The sequence below is a fragment of the Neomonachus schauinslandi genome, chromosome 8, assembly GCF_002201575.2.
Source record: "Neomonachus schauinslandi chromosome 8, ASM220157v2, whole genome shotgun sequence".
NCBI lineage: Eukaryota > Metazoa > Chordata > Mammalia > Carnivora > Phocidae > Neomonachus > Neomonachus schauinslandi.
Window position 1 is genome coordinate 31,720,403 of NC_058410.1, and position 17,569 is coordinate 31,737,971.

The following is a 17,569-nucleotide window of genomic DNA, read 5'->3' on the forward strand; positions in this document are numbered from 1 at the left end:
GTGGCTTGTATGGAGCTTCCAAACCCAGAGTATTAGTACATATTTGTAGTATTCTTCTTACCTCTATCTTTTCAATTGATATCGTCTATTAGTTTTCTATTTTGTGTTGTTCGTATGTTTGTAAGCCACCTTAGATGTTTTTTTTTTTTAAACATGGCAGAATATAAATACATGACTAAATAAATAAAGAAGGTAATTTGCCACATTGAGTAGTGTTCTGAAGACAGGAGTGATGTGGTCAAAAACACTTTTTGCTAAAACATTTTTTGCTAAACGTGACTGTGGGCAGAACTTGACATACCAGGAAAAGACGATTTCAGATTTAATCTAACTTCCAAATGATGCTTTAACCCTGACCTACGACGATGACAAAGTAGTTTGGCAGTACTTGTCCCCTCAAAACCAAACCAAACCAAACCAAACCAAACCCAGGAGGAAGGCAGGCACCAGGGCGCTGACTCCTGCCATCAGGAGCGAGCCCTTCCCAGCCCTGGGGCTCCCACAGGGTGAAAGGGTGGGAGAAATGTCCTGGAGGAGATGAATGGTGTCCCTCCGTGGGCTAGGGGGATCGCCGGGTACATTGGCTTCAGAAAGTCAACTGCAATGGATAGGGAAGTGTTAAACAGTGGCCCTGACTGGTACTTTATCTCACTGTCCCTCCACCAAAACCCAGGATTATCCCTTTTGATCACTCAACTCCTCCCCTTCTTGGCTAGGCTAAACTTGCCCCCTGTCATCAGTTTCTCCTTTCCCCAGGGACTCACTCCCGCGCCGTCCTCCGCCCCAACAAGCGCCCACGTTCTCCCAGAACTAGAGGGCTCACTCCTTTCCCCTCGGCCCCAGCCCCCTTTTCTCGGCTTCTGCCTCCTGCACCCAGGACGTCCCTCTCTTGCCTCCCCACCGAGCCCAGACCTCGGGGACCGAGACCAGGGTGCGGGGCCGCAGGTGGATGGGCGGGAAGCCCAACGCGCCGAGGGTCGCCAGCGGCTGGGAGCGGAGCGGGAGCGGGTGGGGCCCCTCCCCGCGGGCGGGCGCGCGGCGGGCCGAGGGGGCGGGCCCAGGCCTCCCGCGCGCCGCCGCGGCCCCTCGAGCCGCCTCCTCGCTCTGCCTGTCGGCGCGACCCAGGTGCCGGCGGGCAGGAGGCGCCCGAGGATGTGCGGCTGGCCGCTGCTCCTGCTTTGGGGGCTGCTCCCCGGCGCGGCGGCGGGGGGCTTGGGCCGGGCCCTCCCGCACCGCACCCTCCTCGACTCCGAGGGCAAATACTGGCTGAGCTGGGGCCCACGGGGCGGCCGGCTCGCCTTTCGCCTCGAGGTGCGCACCGCGGGCTACGTGGGCTTCGGCTTCTCGCCCACCGGGGCCATGGCCGCGGCGGACATCGTCGTGGGCGGCGTGGCCCACGGGCGGCCCTATCTGCAGGTAAGCGCGTTCCCCTTCTGGAGCCCGCCGCGCCGAGCCCGGTCCCGTCTCCCGCCCTCGGAGCAGGCGCGAGTGCAGGCGCCCCCGGGGCCAGCGGCGGAGGCTGGAAGCCGTCGCTGCCACCCCCCCGCCCCCCGGCAGCCCTGCAGCCCGAACCCCGCACGCGCTCCCCTTGGTGGTCGGCTCCCGCACCCCCGGAGCCAAAGGCGCCGGCGGCTGGGCTCTCCGCTTCCACCGCCCGGCCCCGAGTTTTCGCCCGGGTAAGCTGAGCACGGGTGACCTCGGGCAGCTTTCCGTCTCTGAACACTTTCTTGTCCCCAGCGTCCCACTTACTAGATTCCCCCACATACACACCTGCCACGCATCCCCATTCATCCCTCCTGGGAAAGGAGAACGACCCTTTGGGGACCTAACGGGACTGCTGTCGGGGTTGAAGGGACCTGTGAGCTTTAAGCACTCTGCTGTCTTGCTGTCTAGGACAAGGATCCCAGAACTTACAAATCATAGGTATTCTGGAGCCCCCAGGCACGGAGCTGAGGTCAGCTGCCTCACCTGAGAGATGAATGAAAGGTCCCCAAGTATCATTTAGGAACTTTGCTATTCTGGGAGCCCGTTAGGATGCCCATTCAGAGACCTGCACAACTTACAGTTCCCCAGGCAAAATCCTCTATGAAGTGGAGAACTTTTCACTTATTTTAATAGCTAACAAAGTTAATTTGACAGCTGCCGTTTTGCTTTGAAAGAGTCGGAGTAGATACATTGCCTGTTCATAGATATCTTTATGAATAGGAGGGGGAAAAAATTGTGAGAAAACCAGAATGACAAGGTGGTTAGGTTTTCTGGACATCTTTGTTTATTTGATCTTGACAACATTTGGACACTTTTCCACAGTTACATAACATCGTGGTGAATATACTCTGTTACTTATAAAAAGTTCATCCCGAAATACTGCTCTTTGCTAAAAGTCTCTGCTTCCAAATGAAAACTCCTTGCTGTTCTGGCGTTGGGTTAAGGTTTTGATGATATTAAAATCAATGCACCGGATGGATACCAAAGTGCCTTTGTCAGTAATTTTATTCCTGACTTCTCAGTTTGATTTCCACAACTTTCTGGCTGAGATGCCATCAAATTTTAACCCTAATTCTGGCACTGAGCTATTAACTCTGGCTAGAGATAAAGAAAATGACAGTAATAAAAAACTTCAAAATGATCCTGTTGTCTGTTTTTTTCATAAATTAATCCTTTTCTCCCAAAATAAGTATTTTACAACTCCAATAAAATTAAGTTTTATGAGGATTGTGCTTTATTGAAGTCATTGATGTATAAATATCCTCCTGCGGCAGCATTTCAGACATTAAATTTGTAAACCAAGAATTTGATCCCAGACACAGGCCTCACTAGCTGAATAACTTAACTCTCTTCTGATAATGAAGAAGAAAATACCTTATTTAAATACCTAATTGAGCCAAGTCTTTTTGTTTGTTTTTTTGTTCAAGGTGGGAAAGGTAATATGCCCCTTAACTATCCTTGCATGTTTTGTTGAAAGGGACATGGAAAATCTTTCTATGGTAATATCATAAAATAGGATATACTTTATTTTTATTTTTTTATTTTTTTAAAGATTTTATTTATTTATTTGACAGAGAGAGACATAGCGAGAGAGGGAACACAAGCAGGGGGAGGGGGAGAGGGAGAAGCAGACTCCCCGCCGAGCAGGGAGCCTGATGTGGGACTCGATCCCGGGACTCCAGGATCATGACCTGAGCCGAAGGCAGTCGCTTAACCGACTGAGCCACCCAGGCGCCCAGGATATACTTTAAAAGATAACTTGATATTGTTTCCCCCCCAAAGAGTAATATTTCTAGAAAGCCCATCCAATTTGATATCAAATGAAAAAGGAAGAGTAGAGTCCTGTTTCAACATGCCATAATTGGCCCACCAGAAAAACAGACTTTGTTAAACTACAGTGTTTTCACACTGCTGGTGGTTCTTCATAAAGACTGCATAAAAATTAGTAAGTGCTCTCTGGATTGACTTTGAGCCATAGAAATTTTCTCAGAGTAATCAGTGAATACCTATCAATCACTATGAGATAAACTTTAGAAATGGTCACTTTCCCAATATATTTAATGAGCAAGAAATAGGATTTTCCCCTCCATTTTTATTTCTCAGGAAATAAAATCCTTATTTTCATCCATAAATGATAATTATTTTCTTAGTGGGCTGACATCCTTTACTGTTCCCTTTCCTTAATCCTACTCATTCTAGGACATATAAAATACACTAAAAATTATGCTAATCAGTAATATGGAAAGAAAATTGACTGAAAACCTCTTTAATAAAATGAAAGACACCAAACACTAAAAATAAAAAGAAATGTATCAGCTCCATCTGGGTCATCCAGGCTAGGTGATTTTCCAAAACTTGAAATTGAATCTTCTCTCTAGAAACTATTAATTTGAGAGTCTTCACACGGTGGTGTGATAAGGATATCCTGAGCAACTATACCAAGAGGTGAATAGGGTTCTTAAACAGTATATGTGATTCAATTAGTAGACTTTGGATTTGATGTAACTTTACTCCCAGTGAGAATGAACTTTGCAAGACAAAGCATTGGCTTCTGGGGCATCCAGGTATGTGCAGCTGCTAATGGTTGGAGATGGCATCAGGCTGCCTGATAATACCCTACATTGACATATGGGTCACATCCCCTTGTGGCTTTTTTTTTTTTTCATATATGTTATGTCCTTTCTTATTTAATTTTTAAAAACTTGACCTTCAGATATTTTTTTCTGTCATTATTCTGACTTCTATTTTTCTGGTTATCTTAAACCTTTTGTTTCAATAGGATATTAACTCCTGGATAACTGTGTGAGAATATATTCCAGCCAACCGGTAGAGAATTGTTGGTTAAAATAGATGCCACAAACCCAAATGCCCATAGAGGTCAGACAGCAAGGATAAAAGAGTGATGGTCTTGGTGCAATGCAATAGACAGTAGAGAGGATGGAGGAAAAAAGAGTTCTTGTGACTGAGTTACTGTTGTGTGGGAATGCAAATCAGGTATTGGCAGATCTTTTGTTTTTGTTTTTGCTTTTTTTGAGTTTTTGAGAGAAGATGGAAATTTAGATGTGTGTAAATAAAATCTGATTATGAATAGTGGCCACAATTCAAGTTTGTACAAAGCACCATGTAGAGCACATATATACACAAAATTTTAGTGGAGATAAGAGCCCATGGACAAATTAATCTGGGGCCAAGAGGGAAAAAGCTAAGGTTAGTGAAGAATCCACCCAGATTATGAAAGGCAGAGAGGCAGGTTCCATTTCTCTTCAGGCCTGGCTTATTCTGTGCAAAGAAATGCCCAGTGCCAGAGGGGACCTTGCCCAATTTTTTAATCTATTGTATAACACAACACCCCAGAACATAGTCACTTGCTACAGTGACACTTAGTTTGCTCACAAATCTGCAATCCGAGGAGGGGCTAAGTGGGGACAGATGTCTGCTTCACTTGATGTCAACTCCAAGGTGAGTGGTTGGAATCATTGGAAGGCTCCCTCGATCACTTGCCTGACTGGCATCTGCTGTCAGCTCTTGGCTGGGGACCTCAGCTGGTCCTGTGGTGGCAGTGTGGCCACTCCATGTTGCCACTCAGCTTCCCCACAGCTGAGTGGCCGGGTCCGCGTAGTGAACATCTGAAGGGGCCCAGGTAGAAACTGGATAGCAGCCATTTATAACTTAGCCTTTGAGTCATCTTCATTGTAGTCACATCTCACTGGATTCAAGAGGGAACATAGACTGCGCCTCAGGATCACATCATAAGGAGGTCACAGGGGAATGGAATATATGACTGTGGCCATCTTTGCAAAACACTTGCTTTCACACCCATCCCCACTGACTTGTCACAGTCTCCTTCCTACCACCACCTTTGCGTACATGTCTACATGCACACACTCTCTCTTGATACTACTGAGATCAGGAGGCAATATTTACTTATTCATCTTCTTCCCTTTTATACACACTCTCTCACACCACTCACATGGAGTTAGTGAACAGTTAGTTCTCCTACTCCACACTCCCTTGCTAGTAAAGACTACCGATGCTCTACAACTCCACATTTTTCAGTGGTTGCCAAAGACTAGTTCAGAGTTGGACCCAATGAGAATACCTCCAGAGGGCAGTGTGACATTTGCTTGTAGGCTTCTGGAGTGAAAAAAATCAACTTCTAATTTCCTTGCCTCAAGGCAATAGGTTCGTCCACCCTTAAAACTATACCCAGAGATGAGCTTTATGGAAATTTGCCCTGCCCATTTTCTAACCCTATGACCCAGTCTGGAGACAGTTCCTCAAATGGTATACAACTAGGTCCGATCAAATGGGAAAGGAAAGAGAAATGTGGTTGCAAAGTGAAGCGGGTCTCAGTATAATCTATCAGATACACTGTCGTGGAGCCGCACCCCCTTGGGGTAACATGACCCCTGGGATGCTGCCGAGGTCATTTCTGCACTGTCTTTCACAGGATTGTCAGGGGTGGGGGTGGGAAGCAGTCTTTCCTCTTGCATTGGCTTTTGAAAACCTCACTATTTTGTCTCAATGAATTAACTCTCACTTCCCTGATGGATTCATGTCCTTTTCTTGTACTTTGCCCCTTTTTGACACAGTGCAATCCCACCCCCAACCCAGCCACTTAGCAACTGTGAGTCCCCATTTGAGGCAAGTAATCCGGGTTGATGAATGCCTAGTTTGTGTGAGTTAGAGAAGAGGGCAGCATTGTGGGATATGCTCGTTGAATTGGCACAAAAATTGATTCACTCTTCCTTTGGGGGTAGAAATCGCTAGTGAATGGAGGCTGAAACATATGTCATCATTTGTCACAGCCTTGCTCCTGGGCTGTCTCTAAAACTGAAACATTTCTCTGATGAGAAGTAAGTCTTCAGCAGCAGGGTAACTGCTGCTGGGCTGTTCGCTGAGGAAGTGCTTGGAAATTGTGCTGTGATTTGAAATCACAGAAAACAGTGAGCATTCTTTGTGGTTAACTATGTGCTGCTTTTAAGTGCACCCCAGCCAACGGCTACAAAGAAATGTTTGGAAAGCAAATTGAAAAGCTGTAAGGGAAAGATGAAGAAAGTGTACAACCCTGACACAGCTCAGCTGGGGCTTTGTTAAGAGATATTTTTAAGTCTTTAGATTATGCCCCCCCACCCCAATTTCCAGATGACGAAGAGACCTCTCCAAGCTTCGTGCTCTGTGCATTAGTAATAAGGACACATGAACCAGTGTAATGCTCCACGCATGATGATACTCTTCAGCTGTGTGGTTCTCCCTGGCAGAGCAGATGATTTTATAATGCCAGCCTGAGGAAACAGGGCAGACCTAAGAGCCAAGGGAACAATGCACCTGAATTGACCAACAAGTTCAAGGCTTCAAACAACCCATGGCATATTTCTGGGTTATTTCTTGGAAGGGAAGGCAGAGTCCACTTCAAAGAAAGTGAATGGTGGCTTATTGATTCATTTTTGTAATAGAGCCCTATTACAATAAAGTTGCTGGCAAAAGGAATGAATTCATTATACATCACCATGTTTCTGAAAATGTTTGATCCATATGAAAAAAAAAAGACAAAACTGTGCATATGGATGCCTCACAATGCTGTTTATTGTAACTTTTAAAAAATAACTAGTACAGAATTTTTAAATGGACAGTTGTTTCTCCAGGAAACTTCTTCCCAATCTATGTCTCTTAAACTTGTTACATTCTAGAGCAGATCAAAAAAAAAAAAAAGCTGCTCATAAGCATAGCACATAGCACATAGTATTCTACAAAAATAACTTCAAATGCCTAATTTTTGTTAACCGTAAAGTTGGAATTATATATCTAGTGCTATACAAATAATGTATAGACCAGATTTAATTTGCTATTGAGGACTTCCCTCATTCATCTCATTTCCTATTCATCTCATTTCTTATGAGAAAACTTTGAACAGTTTTTGCTTTTACAGATTAAATGTTGCTGTCCTGTATATTTACTTGTTGCTCTTACGAGCTCAGAGTTCAGGGTTGCCTGGCTGGCTCAGTCTGAAGAACGTGTGACTCTTGATCTCAGGGTCATGAGTTTGAGCCCCATGTTGGGTGTAGAGGTTGCTAAAAAATAAACTTAAAAAAAAAAAGAGCTCAGAGTTCAGTTGATTCCCCTCAGGTTTCCTAAATTTCCCTACATCCCCAGTTTTACAGGTGAGAAACTGAATCTTAAGTCCCTATTAAATGGTTTGTTGGAGGCCATGAAGATCAGCAGCCTGGATTCATTTCCTCTGAGTCCCGGTTTGCTGTTCTTTCTTCTCCTGCAAGTAAGCAGTAGCTTACATAAAAACATATTCCAATTTTCTTCCTTAATAGTGAAAGAACACGTATAATAGAATACATTTTAAAAGTGATTGGTAAATTAAAATCATAGTATTTCTCTTACCACTTTTGTTCCCTTCTGTCATAGACATACATTTCTATGATATGATTTTTCATTCATTGAGTTTTCAGTATATGCCATACACTCTTAAGTCCTTGAAGTGTGGACTCTCATGTAATTCTCACAATAGCCCTGTGAGGTCAACGTCTTATTTCTCCCACTTTGTAGATGTACAAACTTGAGGCTCGAGGTCACACAGGAGGGGAATCATTTGTGACTCTCACATGACTGAGTAAAACACTTACCTATGGGCAGTGAATGTTGGAATGTTCATTCATTCATGTAACCAATATTGATTGAACTTTAATTGAACAGTTCCCAATCCTAGGGACATAGCATTGAGTGAGATGAGGCCAGTGGTATCATGGAGCTCAGATTTTGGTGGGGGATAAACAAATAAATACATAAACAAGAAAAATATCAGAAAGTGCTGAGAATTAAAATAGAGTGATGTGATAAGGGGAAACCATGTGGCTCTTTCAGATTAGGATGCTTCTAATCAAGACCTGAGGGAAAACAAATGTCCCAAGTCTTAAAGGTTGTCTTTGGAGATTAATCATAATGTTTACAACTCAAAATATTATATACTGTGAAGAAGATTATCTGGCATGCGCATCAAAGAAGTTAGTAGACCTTGAATATAGGAAACTGCTTACCTGGGAGAAATATAATTAATGTTTTAACAAATGTGTCTGAACCACAGAGCTCTCTTTTCTGTTTCTGTGGCTTTGATCTAGAGACTTGGTGATTTTATAGAAGTTTCTTTCTTAATTCTAGGTGTGAATGTTTTCCCCTTATACTCTGTGTTCTTTCTCATCTGCAATAATATTAGAGAGCTAAAGAACTTGGAGAAGCTAGATCAGCAAAACACACGTCTCTGCGGAAGATTTCCATCTTTCGGGCAATTTTTAAATGGAAATCTCAGTTTGGTAGATAAAACTAAGTTGCTGCCCTTTCTCCCCCTGCAAAGTTCATGCACTGAAACTCACTCATACAAGGGAACTGATGGTAGATGAAACCAGGTAGAAGCTAGGCCTCCTGGTACTTTGGACATCCAGATCCCTTTGGACAGGGCCAAGATGGATTCACGCCATGGCAGATTGCAGTCCAGTGATGAACAGCAGGGTTAAGAGAGAACTGAGAACTGAGAACTGAGAAAGATACTTTCTATGTCAGAAGTTCCCAAACTTCTCTGCACACCAGCATCACTTGGTGGTCTTTAAAAAATTCTAATGTCCAGGTAACTGCCCTCCCTCCCCCATACCAATTAAATCTCATACAATCTCAGGGGGTGGACATAGACATTAATAAATTTTAGTTTCCCAGGTGATTCTGATTGGCAGACATGCTCGGGAACTACTGACCTTATGTGTTCAGGCTCTTTGATAGAAATCAGGTGGTCGACTCCTTTATGGTCAACCTACAGAAGTCTGGAAGATTCCAGGCATCTGGCATGGGGATGCAAAGGAGAATTCCGTTTGAAACCATTCAGAGTGCATTTGAAGTCTGATGTTTGAAGCAAGGGCGGGCATATGTCTGGATACTGAAAACTATTTTATAAAATAGAAGAATAAAGTGAATTTTCCTAAAATGGAAATGCTTCTGAGATGAGTTTGACAAAGTTATTGATAACTCTAAGTATTTTTTCAGATTTACAAGCTGAAGCAAGAGTAGCAATGGAAGGAATGTGGGTAGTGGTGTATTTCAACATATGCTGAACCAGAAATCTCTCTCCTCCTCATAGCTTTCTATCATTTCTATACCCCTTTTGTCAGTTGGTTCTAGCTGCCGTATTTCTAGGCAACAGGAATATCTGCCCACACAGAGTCTAAAATTCATAAGTTATATATGGTTATAGGGCATCAAGGGAACATTAATAAATGAAAGTTCCAGATAATTCTCAGCCTGTATTTAAGCCAAGAGAAATGTTCTACTTTAAAATCTTTTATTAGAATTAACAGTCACAAAATGGACTCCCTTTGTATTTGGAAAAATTCTCAAGTGTCTTTCCAGTTATGTAAATAGATATCCTCTCCCTTCCTTCCTCTGTTCTCCAATGTTACTAATAAGCAGTGAGATGCCCTAAAGCTATCACTGCAGAAGGGAGAGAAGAAAAAGTAGCGGGAGTGGTAGATAATTAATATTTTATTAGGGTTTGGATGGAATATTTACAAGTTGGTGATTGTCAGCGTTGCCACATCTTCCTGAAGTACCAGGGACAACAATTCCTTGTGCTTGGCAGGTCGTCAAGAAATGCCTGCCGAGTAACTGCAGAACACTTAAAAGCAGGAATTCTTGGTGTGAATCCAGGCACTGCTTGTTGCTTATTGGATGTGTTGTCCCTGGCAAACTCTTTAGCCTCTCTAAGTGATGGTTTCCTTTATGAAGAAGGGACTCCTGCTATCTAAAGCATGGGGTTTTGGTGAGAATTAAGTGAAATCAGCATGTAAAACTCTTAAGCCAAGTATGTGGCACATTGAAAATACTTAAATACAAGATATTGTTATAATCGATCAAGCAATCAGTGAAATGTCAGAATTAGCAGGAGATGACATGGAGACAAACACGGCAGCTTTTCAACTTGGGGAAAAGGTGTCTGCTCAATGTAGAGATCGGGGATCTTGATAGCTGTTTTTAAGAAAATTTGAGGAAAAACTGTAAGCCATTGGTTTGTGAATACTTTGCCATCATTACTGACCAGAGACCAGCATGGTTTCAATAAACACAGATTATACTAGCAAGACTGCATTTTCTTTTGCATTTGGTTTGCTGGACTTGTAGTTGGAGTATTAAATAAATGGTACATCTGAATGATAGTAAGGTAATTGGCAGGGTTTCTCATTTCTTGTATGAGGTGGACTAATAAAGTTGCATTAGGCATAATCGTAGATATTTAAACATTCATACCCAAAATATGTTGATAACAGACTGGCTACATTAGATTACGGGATGAGGACTCAAAGATGGTGATATATTAAAATAATGAAAGGAAACTAAAAGTTAAAAATTCACTGAGAATACACATAGAGTTCAACACTTGGTTAAATAATTAGTTGTGTATATATAAAATGTGTAAAAATGAACTTAGAATTCATATGGAAAAGTTCTAAATATTAGGTCATTTTAAACTCAGAGTATGAGCTGGCTAAACATACAGATGCAATATTAGCCTATAAACTCTACTGTTTACATCAAGAGAGGTAATATTGACAGCGTACTCTGTACTAGGCTAATCACATCAGAAGATAAGTTCTAGAATAACATTTTTAAGAGATCTAAAAGAGGATTACAAACATGGTTGAAATCTCTGGAAGTTGGGGTTCCCTGGGTAATGGGAAAGAACTGTCAATGTTTTGTCTGGAGAAAGAATGATTAGAAAGATGTGATCATTGTTTTTGAAATAGGGGACAGTCTTCCTCAAGAAATATGGATTAGATGCTCCCTGTTAGGCTCCAGAAGGAAGAAAAAAGACTCAATTAATATATTAAAGGGTAGAAGATTTTATTTAGTTCAGTGTGACAAATGCATTTCTGACAATGAGAGGTCTTAAAATTGAATGAGTTGCCTTGTGAAGTTGTAAATTCATGAGCTTTTCACTGGAGGTATTAAATAATGTGTAATCATCTCTTTAAAAATATTTTTGAGAGAGGAGCACCTGGGTGGCACAGTCGGTTGAGCGTCTGACTCTTGGTTTTGGCTCAGGTCATGACCTCAGAGTCATGAGATTGAGCCCTGCATCGGGCTCTGAGTTCAGTAGGGAATCTGCTTGAGATTCTCTCTCTTCCTCTCCCTCTGCCCCTCCCACATTCATGCTCTCTCTTTCTCAAATAACTGATCTTTTAAAAAAATATTTTAAGAGAATTCCTCCTTTGGTGGGAGCTAGGATCAAGGGTCTTTCAGGTTGTCTTCCAGCTTTAGGGTGATGCTAAAAATAACTTTATTCCACATTCATGCTTTTAGGTTATTCAAGAACTCAATAGAAGAGAAGATATTAGCAACTATATTGGAAACTGTCTATGTTGTTTTTTACCCTGCCTCAGAAGTTGTCCTGTCTCTGTGGACAGGTGTGCACTGCCCCATTACAGTGGATGTGAGGGTATTTCATCTTCCTACTGTGTGTTTCAGTATATTTGAATTATGTATAGTGTATGTGGTTTAGTGAATGTGTATTTGAAATCTCAAAAAAAAAAAAAGAAAGAAAGAACACTTTGTGACTTGTATATACTCAGAAGAATTTGGAGGGCTTCAAGAGAGAAACGGAATGTGAAGTTGGTGAGTTTCTGAAACTTGGTAGCGGCATTATTTTGATTTATCTCCTCCCAGTCTGCATATTCTCTGTCTCCCAACCTTCCCACCCCAGGAAGATGTCTAGGTAGATACCTCAAATTTAACCTCATTCACCCTCAACCTGTTTCTTTCCCACCTTCCTAGTCTCAGTAAATGGCATCTCCTGGTAGCTCCAGTCAAAGCTTAGGAGTCTTTCTTTAGTCTCCTCTTTCCTACACCCACATATGAAACACATCTTCAGGTTCTGTTGACTCTTCCTCCAAGCTAAATCGAAAACCTGCCCCCTTCCCTTCAATTTTACTCTTACCACTCAAGCACAGACCACCCGGACCACCGCATGACTCCTGTCTCCTTTTTTTTTTTAAGATTTATTTATTTATTTGAGAGAGAGAGGGAGAGCGTGCACACACTAGTCGGGGGAGGGGCAGAGGAAGAGCATCTTAAAACACTCTCCTCTGAGCATGGAGCTCAACGTGGGGCTCAATCTCATGACCCTGAGATTCATGACCTGAGCTGAAAGCAAGAGTTGGTTGCTTAACTGACTGAGCCACCCAGGCGCCCCATGACTTCTGTCTTCTGACCACCACTCTTATTCCTTCTTGTCATCCTCTACATGGTAGCCACAGTAACACACACACACACACACACACACACACACACACACTTTTTTTCATGTCACTCAGAATATGTCACTTGCTGCTTAAAGCTCAGATGACTTTTATATAAGCTTAGTATTAAATTTGAACTCCCTACACTAACCTATAGGGTATCATAAGTTCTGGGGCCTCCTTTGATCCCTGTTGACCTCTTTCCTGGGCACCTGGCTTTTAGTTCAGGCCACCTGGCTTTTATTTGCTTCCTCAAACTGGATACCCACCCCCGTTCAGGTCTTTTCCCATAGCTGCCCTCCCTTCCTGGAATCTGCTTCCTCTATAACCTCTTGTGGCTGGCTCCTAATTGTAGCTTATTTCTCAGAGTAAGTATCATTGCCTCAGTAGTGGCTTTTCTGATCACTCAGCCTGAAGGCTTTCCAGTCACTCTCTATCATCTGTTTTATTCTCCTTTAAGTATTTATTATCTAGACATTTTGGTTATATTATTATTAAAAATAATTTTGAAATTGCTTCCCCCTCCCCTCAACTAAATTATGACTTTGATCAGAGTAGGGATTTTGTCTGCTGTCCTGTATAGTCATGTGCCTCCAATCCTACAGCAGGGGCTGAGGAATACTAGTTGCTCAATGAAATATGTGTTGGAAGAAAGGAGAAGGAAGGAAGGAGGGAAGGAAGGAGGAAGAAAGGAATGAATGAAGGAAGGAAGGAAGGAAAGAAAAGAGGAAGGAACCAGTTTTCAAAATTTACTTCTTGCATACATACAGTGGTCATGGGTAGTTAAGAAAAGTCATCTAAAATTTAAAAAACTAAGATGGTGGAATACGATGAAGGTAAAATATTATCTTATTTCTGTGATAAAACCTGAAATTGCTTGTTTTTTTTCCATTGAAGTTTATTGTCAACTTAAAGAGTCAAAATGTTCATTTCACATTCTATCTCTGATAATTCTATGATTATAGCAAAGTATTAAATTACTCTACATGAAAACTGAACTGAGATGATTGGCTGTAGGGGAAAATCCAGGATGTGTATTTTCAGAACGTGGCACTTAAAGAACAAACAGATTGCTCAGGTGGGCCCCTTATTGGAACGCAAGCTAACAGGGTTCCTATTTTGGCATTCCAGTAGCTATTTAACAGATCCCTTATTAGACCTAAAGAGTTTCAATTTTATCTGAAGTGGTTTCTAGAAGGCGAGCCCCTTCTGTTTTGACATTCCACTCCGGTTTCTAAGATTAGTGAAGAAAAAACTTATTAAAACCAGCTTACTCTGAAATCTGAAAATTATGTTTATATAGTTTGTTTATACAGTTCATGATATTTTTAGGATCAAAGATTCTCTTTAACACAAAAATATGTATTATTACACTACCGATATTATTAAACCACCATGACACTTACTATAGAAATTGATATCACAAACAGAAATGTTTGAACTCACAAGGGTTTTGAGATTCAGAAAAAGAAGGAAAAACTACAAGCACCTGTTGAAAAAAGTGATGGCAGATGGTAACATTTTTCTCAAGGTTCCCCTGCAGCTGTGCTTACATTCGGTTTTCCAGGCTGAACAGGGTTTATTCATATCTTTTATTACACCCAGAAGAGTTTTCACTTCATCCTGCTTACCACAGTACCAGTCAAAGCTCTTTTCTGTTGCAGAGATTTTATTCAAGAGAGAGATAGAAAAGATTGACAATGAGTAAGAACCAATTCAACATCTGTGTAATCATGTTTTTTAACAAGAGACTGTAGCAATCGTGCAGATTTTCAAAGCCAGCTTTTTGAATGTTAGTTTTAAAGTGGCAGTCAGGACTCCTGCCTATCATGCCAAGTGATAAATGCCAACGGATGCTCATGCTGCCTTACTTTACTCTTGCCACACAGCATTTTGAAATCTCAATGGTATATTTCATCATTTTTTTCAAAGCCTGTGTTCAAAAGGCAAAATATCCTGTGAGAACATGTTTCATTTTTATGACACAACTGCGGATTAACTTTATTGCTGGAGTCTAATTATCAACTCAGATTTTCAAGGGTAATAGGTAATATTTTATCTTTAAAAGGTAAAGCAAGCTAAGCACCTGATTAAAATAATAATCCACAGTAAAAGCAAAAACTAATACCTTAATGACAATTCCTATTAAAGTTGATTTTTTTTTTAAGATTTTTTGTTTATTTGAGAGAGAGAGAGTGAGAGAACACAAGCAGGGGGAGTGGGAGAGGGAGAAGAGAAGCAGGCTCCCCGCTGAGCAGGGAGCCCACTGCGGGACTCGATCCCAGGACCCTGGGATCATGACCTGAGCCGAAGGCAGATGCTTAACTGACTGAGCCACCCAGGCACCCTGAGGTTAATCTTAATGTAGATATTTGAGTTAGAATATGATTGAAATCCACATAAAGGGGCGGCTGGGTGGCTCAGTAGGTTAAGCATCTGCCTTTGGCTCAGGTCATGATCCCAGGGTCCTGGGATTGAGCCGGGCCTCGGGCTCTCTGCTCAGCGGGGAGCCTGCTTCTCCCTCTGCTTCTGTCGTTCCCCCTACTTGTGTGCTCTCTCTATCTGTCAAATAAAGAAAATCTAAAAAAAAAACAAAATCCACATAAAGCCATTTAGCTAGAGTAACATAACTTCACATTTCACTTTACAGAACATTAGAACTGAATAAACCTGAAGAAGAATGACTTCTTCAAATTTACATAATTAAAACATCTTCAAATTTTATTTTTAAACTTACAAAATCTTTACAGAATCATGATTCGCTGAATCCTCCTCAACCCTCTTGTCCTCATAAAGTCCATTTTTAATGATACTTAATTGAAGCCTACTTTTATCAGTATTTCATGTTAATTTATAATATATACAATATATATCATACAATTAGATTTTTATAATGGCTGTGACATCCGACCATGACAGTGAGAGTTGTGTTGTGATCAATATTCCTATTTTTATTGTAAAAGTCTTAGAATATCAAGCACTATGGGAAGATGGCTGAGGAATGGCCTTTACCATGGATGTACACTATTGTGGCTCTGTTTGCCAAATAGGATCTGGAATGGGGGTAAAAGGGGTGCCATTCTGTTCTAATTGTAAAGGTGAAAATCAGATTGTAAAAGTGATCTGGGAGAATTTCCTAAATATCTTATTAGTACTGTACAGTATGGTTTTGTGAATATAAATTTCGAGGTGATATTATTGGTATTCAGGCTCTTAATTGGTCAGTGTTTTACTGTCAATTTCATTCTGCAGGTTATTTCCCCCCCCAAAGAGGATAATGATACAAAATAACGATTCCATGTAATTATCCACTCAGATAACATGTATCCCTTTGTCAAACTGTGAGGTAACTGCTAAACTCACTGAGCATACTTTTTTAGGTTTAGCCAATCTGCATGAAGGATTTTCAAGATTGACTGTTCTTTGGGTGACTTGCTTTCTTTTCAACTCTCCTTTCCTCCCTCCCTTCCTTCTTTTCTTCCTCCTGGCAAGAACAGTTGAACGGTAGGAAATTTGGGACTCAGATTTTTTTTTTTTTTTGCCTTTTTTTGCCTTTTCCTCTCCTCCTTAATTGTGCTTTTAAGGCTTGCCAATATGCCATTTTTTACTTGTAAAATATTGACACCATTAAGGCGGTGTTTGGTTAGTTCATGTATTTTCGTAATACAGATTGAAGGAAGAAAGAAGGTGCTGCTGGGGAATACTGTTGCTCCCCCCAAGTTAAACTATTTCCATACCAGTAAGATGTGAATACTGGATTGATGGTTCTGGAGTTCTTATCTTTTATTTCCAAAATTATCCCCTTATTTAGAATTAGCAAAAGGAAAGGCAGGATGCTCCCTTTAAAATTACACATATTGAATAAGCATCTGCAATATGCAAGTCGCTCAGGATATAAATTCGCATTCGAAAACATTCTGAAACATGGTTTCTCTCTCTTAGATCTGTTTTTTTTTTTTTTGCATTTTTTGTTGTTGTTGCCTTATTTCTTTAAAATAGGTAGGGAATGCCCTCTTAGTTAAAACAGTTTCAAAGAGCTATTGCATGTGTAAACTTTTTTTTTTTTCTAAATGCTGATGTCGGTTTCATAAGATTCATGTCCATTTAGGGCTAAAAGGTCACAGCAACGTTCCCAGATTTCAGGACCAGATGTGTCTGCATGGCAGATCATGCGGACTCAAACTCACGCTAGCATCTGGTTAAACACATTCCACACCGATCTTAACCATATGTAAATGTAATTGAGAGCAATTGAGAAAATAATCTGTCTCCCTCTTTTTGTTCCATTTACAGCACCAACAACTATATTATAAAGGTACAAATTTATAACTGGATTGATAAGATTCACTTTCTATTTCCAGGCAATTACCACATGGTAGAGAAGATAATTCTGTATCTAGAATATATTGCAGGCTACATGGGAATGCCAAAGAGGAGTAAGGATTCTAAGAGGGAATGAGCACTTCCAGTTGAAATGATCAAAGAAAACTTCCTGGAGGAGATAGTCAGGAGTCTTGAAGAGAAGTATTTCAATGGAGTTAAGTATCAAAGGGTGGAGTTAGTAGAGAGGATTTCTCAGTGGGCTGAAGAGAGTGGGGGAGGGGTAGAAAAGAAAGAGTGTGAACAAAAGCAAAGAGATGGAAAAAGGCAGAATTTGAGGGGAATAAGAAATAGATAATAGAGATCATGTGGTAGGATTAATGACAGACACTGAAAAACCAGGTTAGGCTAAATTGTAGAAAAACCTGAATCTAAATTTTAGAACTTTGTACTATATGCCATTGAATAGAATACAGTGA

At 41.3% G+C, this 17,569-nt stretch overlaps 1 protein-coding gene across 2 annotated transcripts in view; it reads left to right on the forward strand.

Moving 5' to 3' along the window:
• Positions 1-1,090: 1,090 nt before the first annotated feature.
• The window catches only part of MOXD1 (monooxygenase DBH like 1), an 86,467-nt gene continuing 69,988 nt past the window's right edge, over positions 1,091-17,569 (forward strand). For both annotated transcript variants that reach the window (XM_021693269.2, XM_021693270.1), the window contains exon 1: positions 1,091-1,416. In XM_021693269.2, coding sequence (XP_021548944.1) covers positions 1,153-1,416 — 264 coding nt within the window. In that variant the 5' untranslated portion in view covers positions 1,091-1,152. The remainder of the gene's footprint in view (positions 1,417-17,569) is intronic.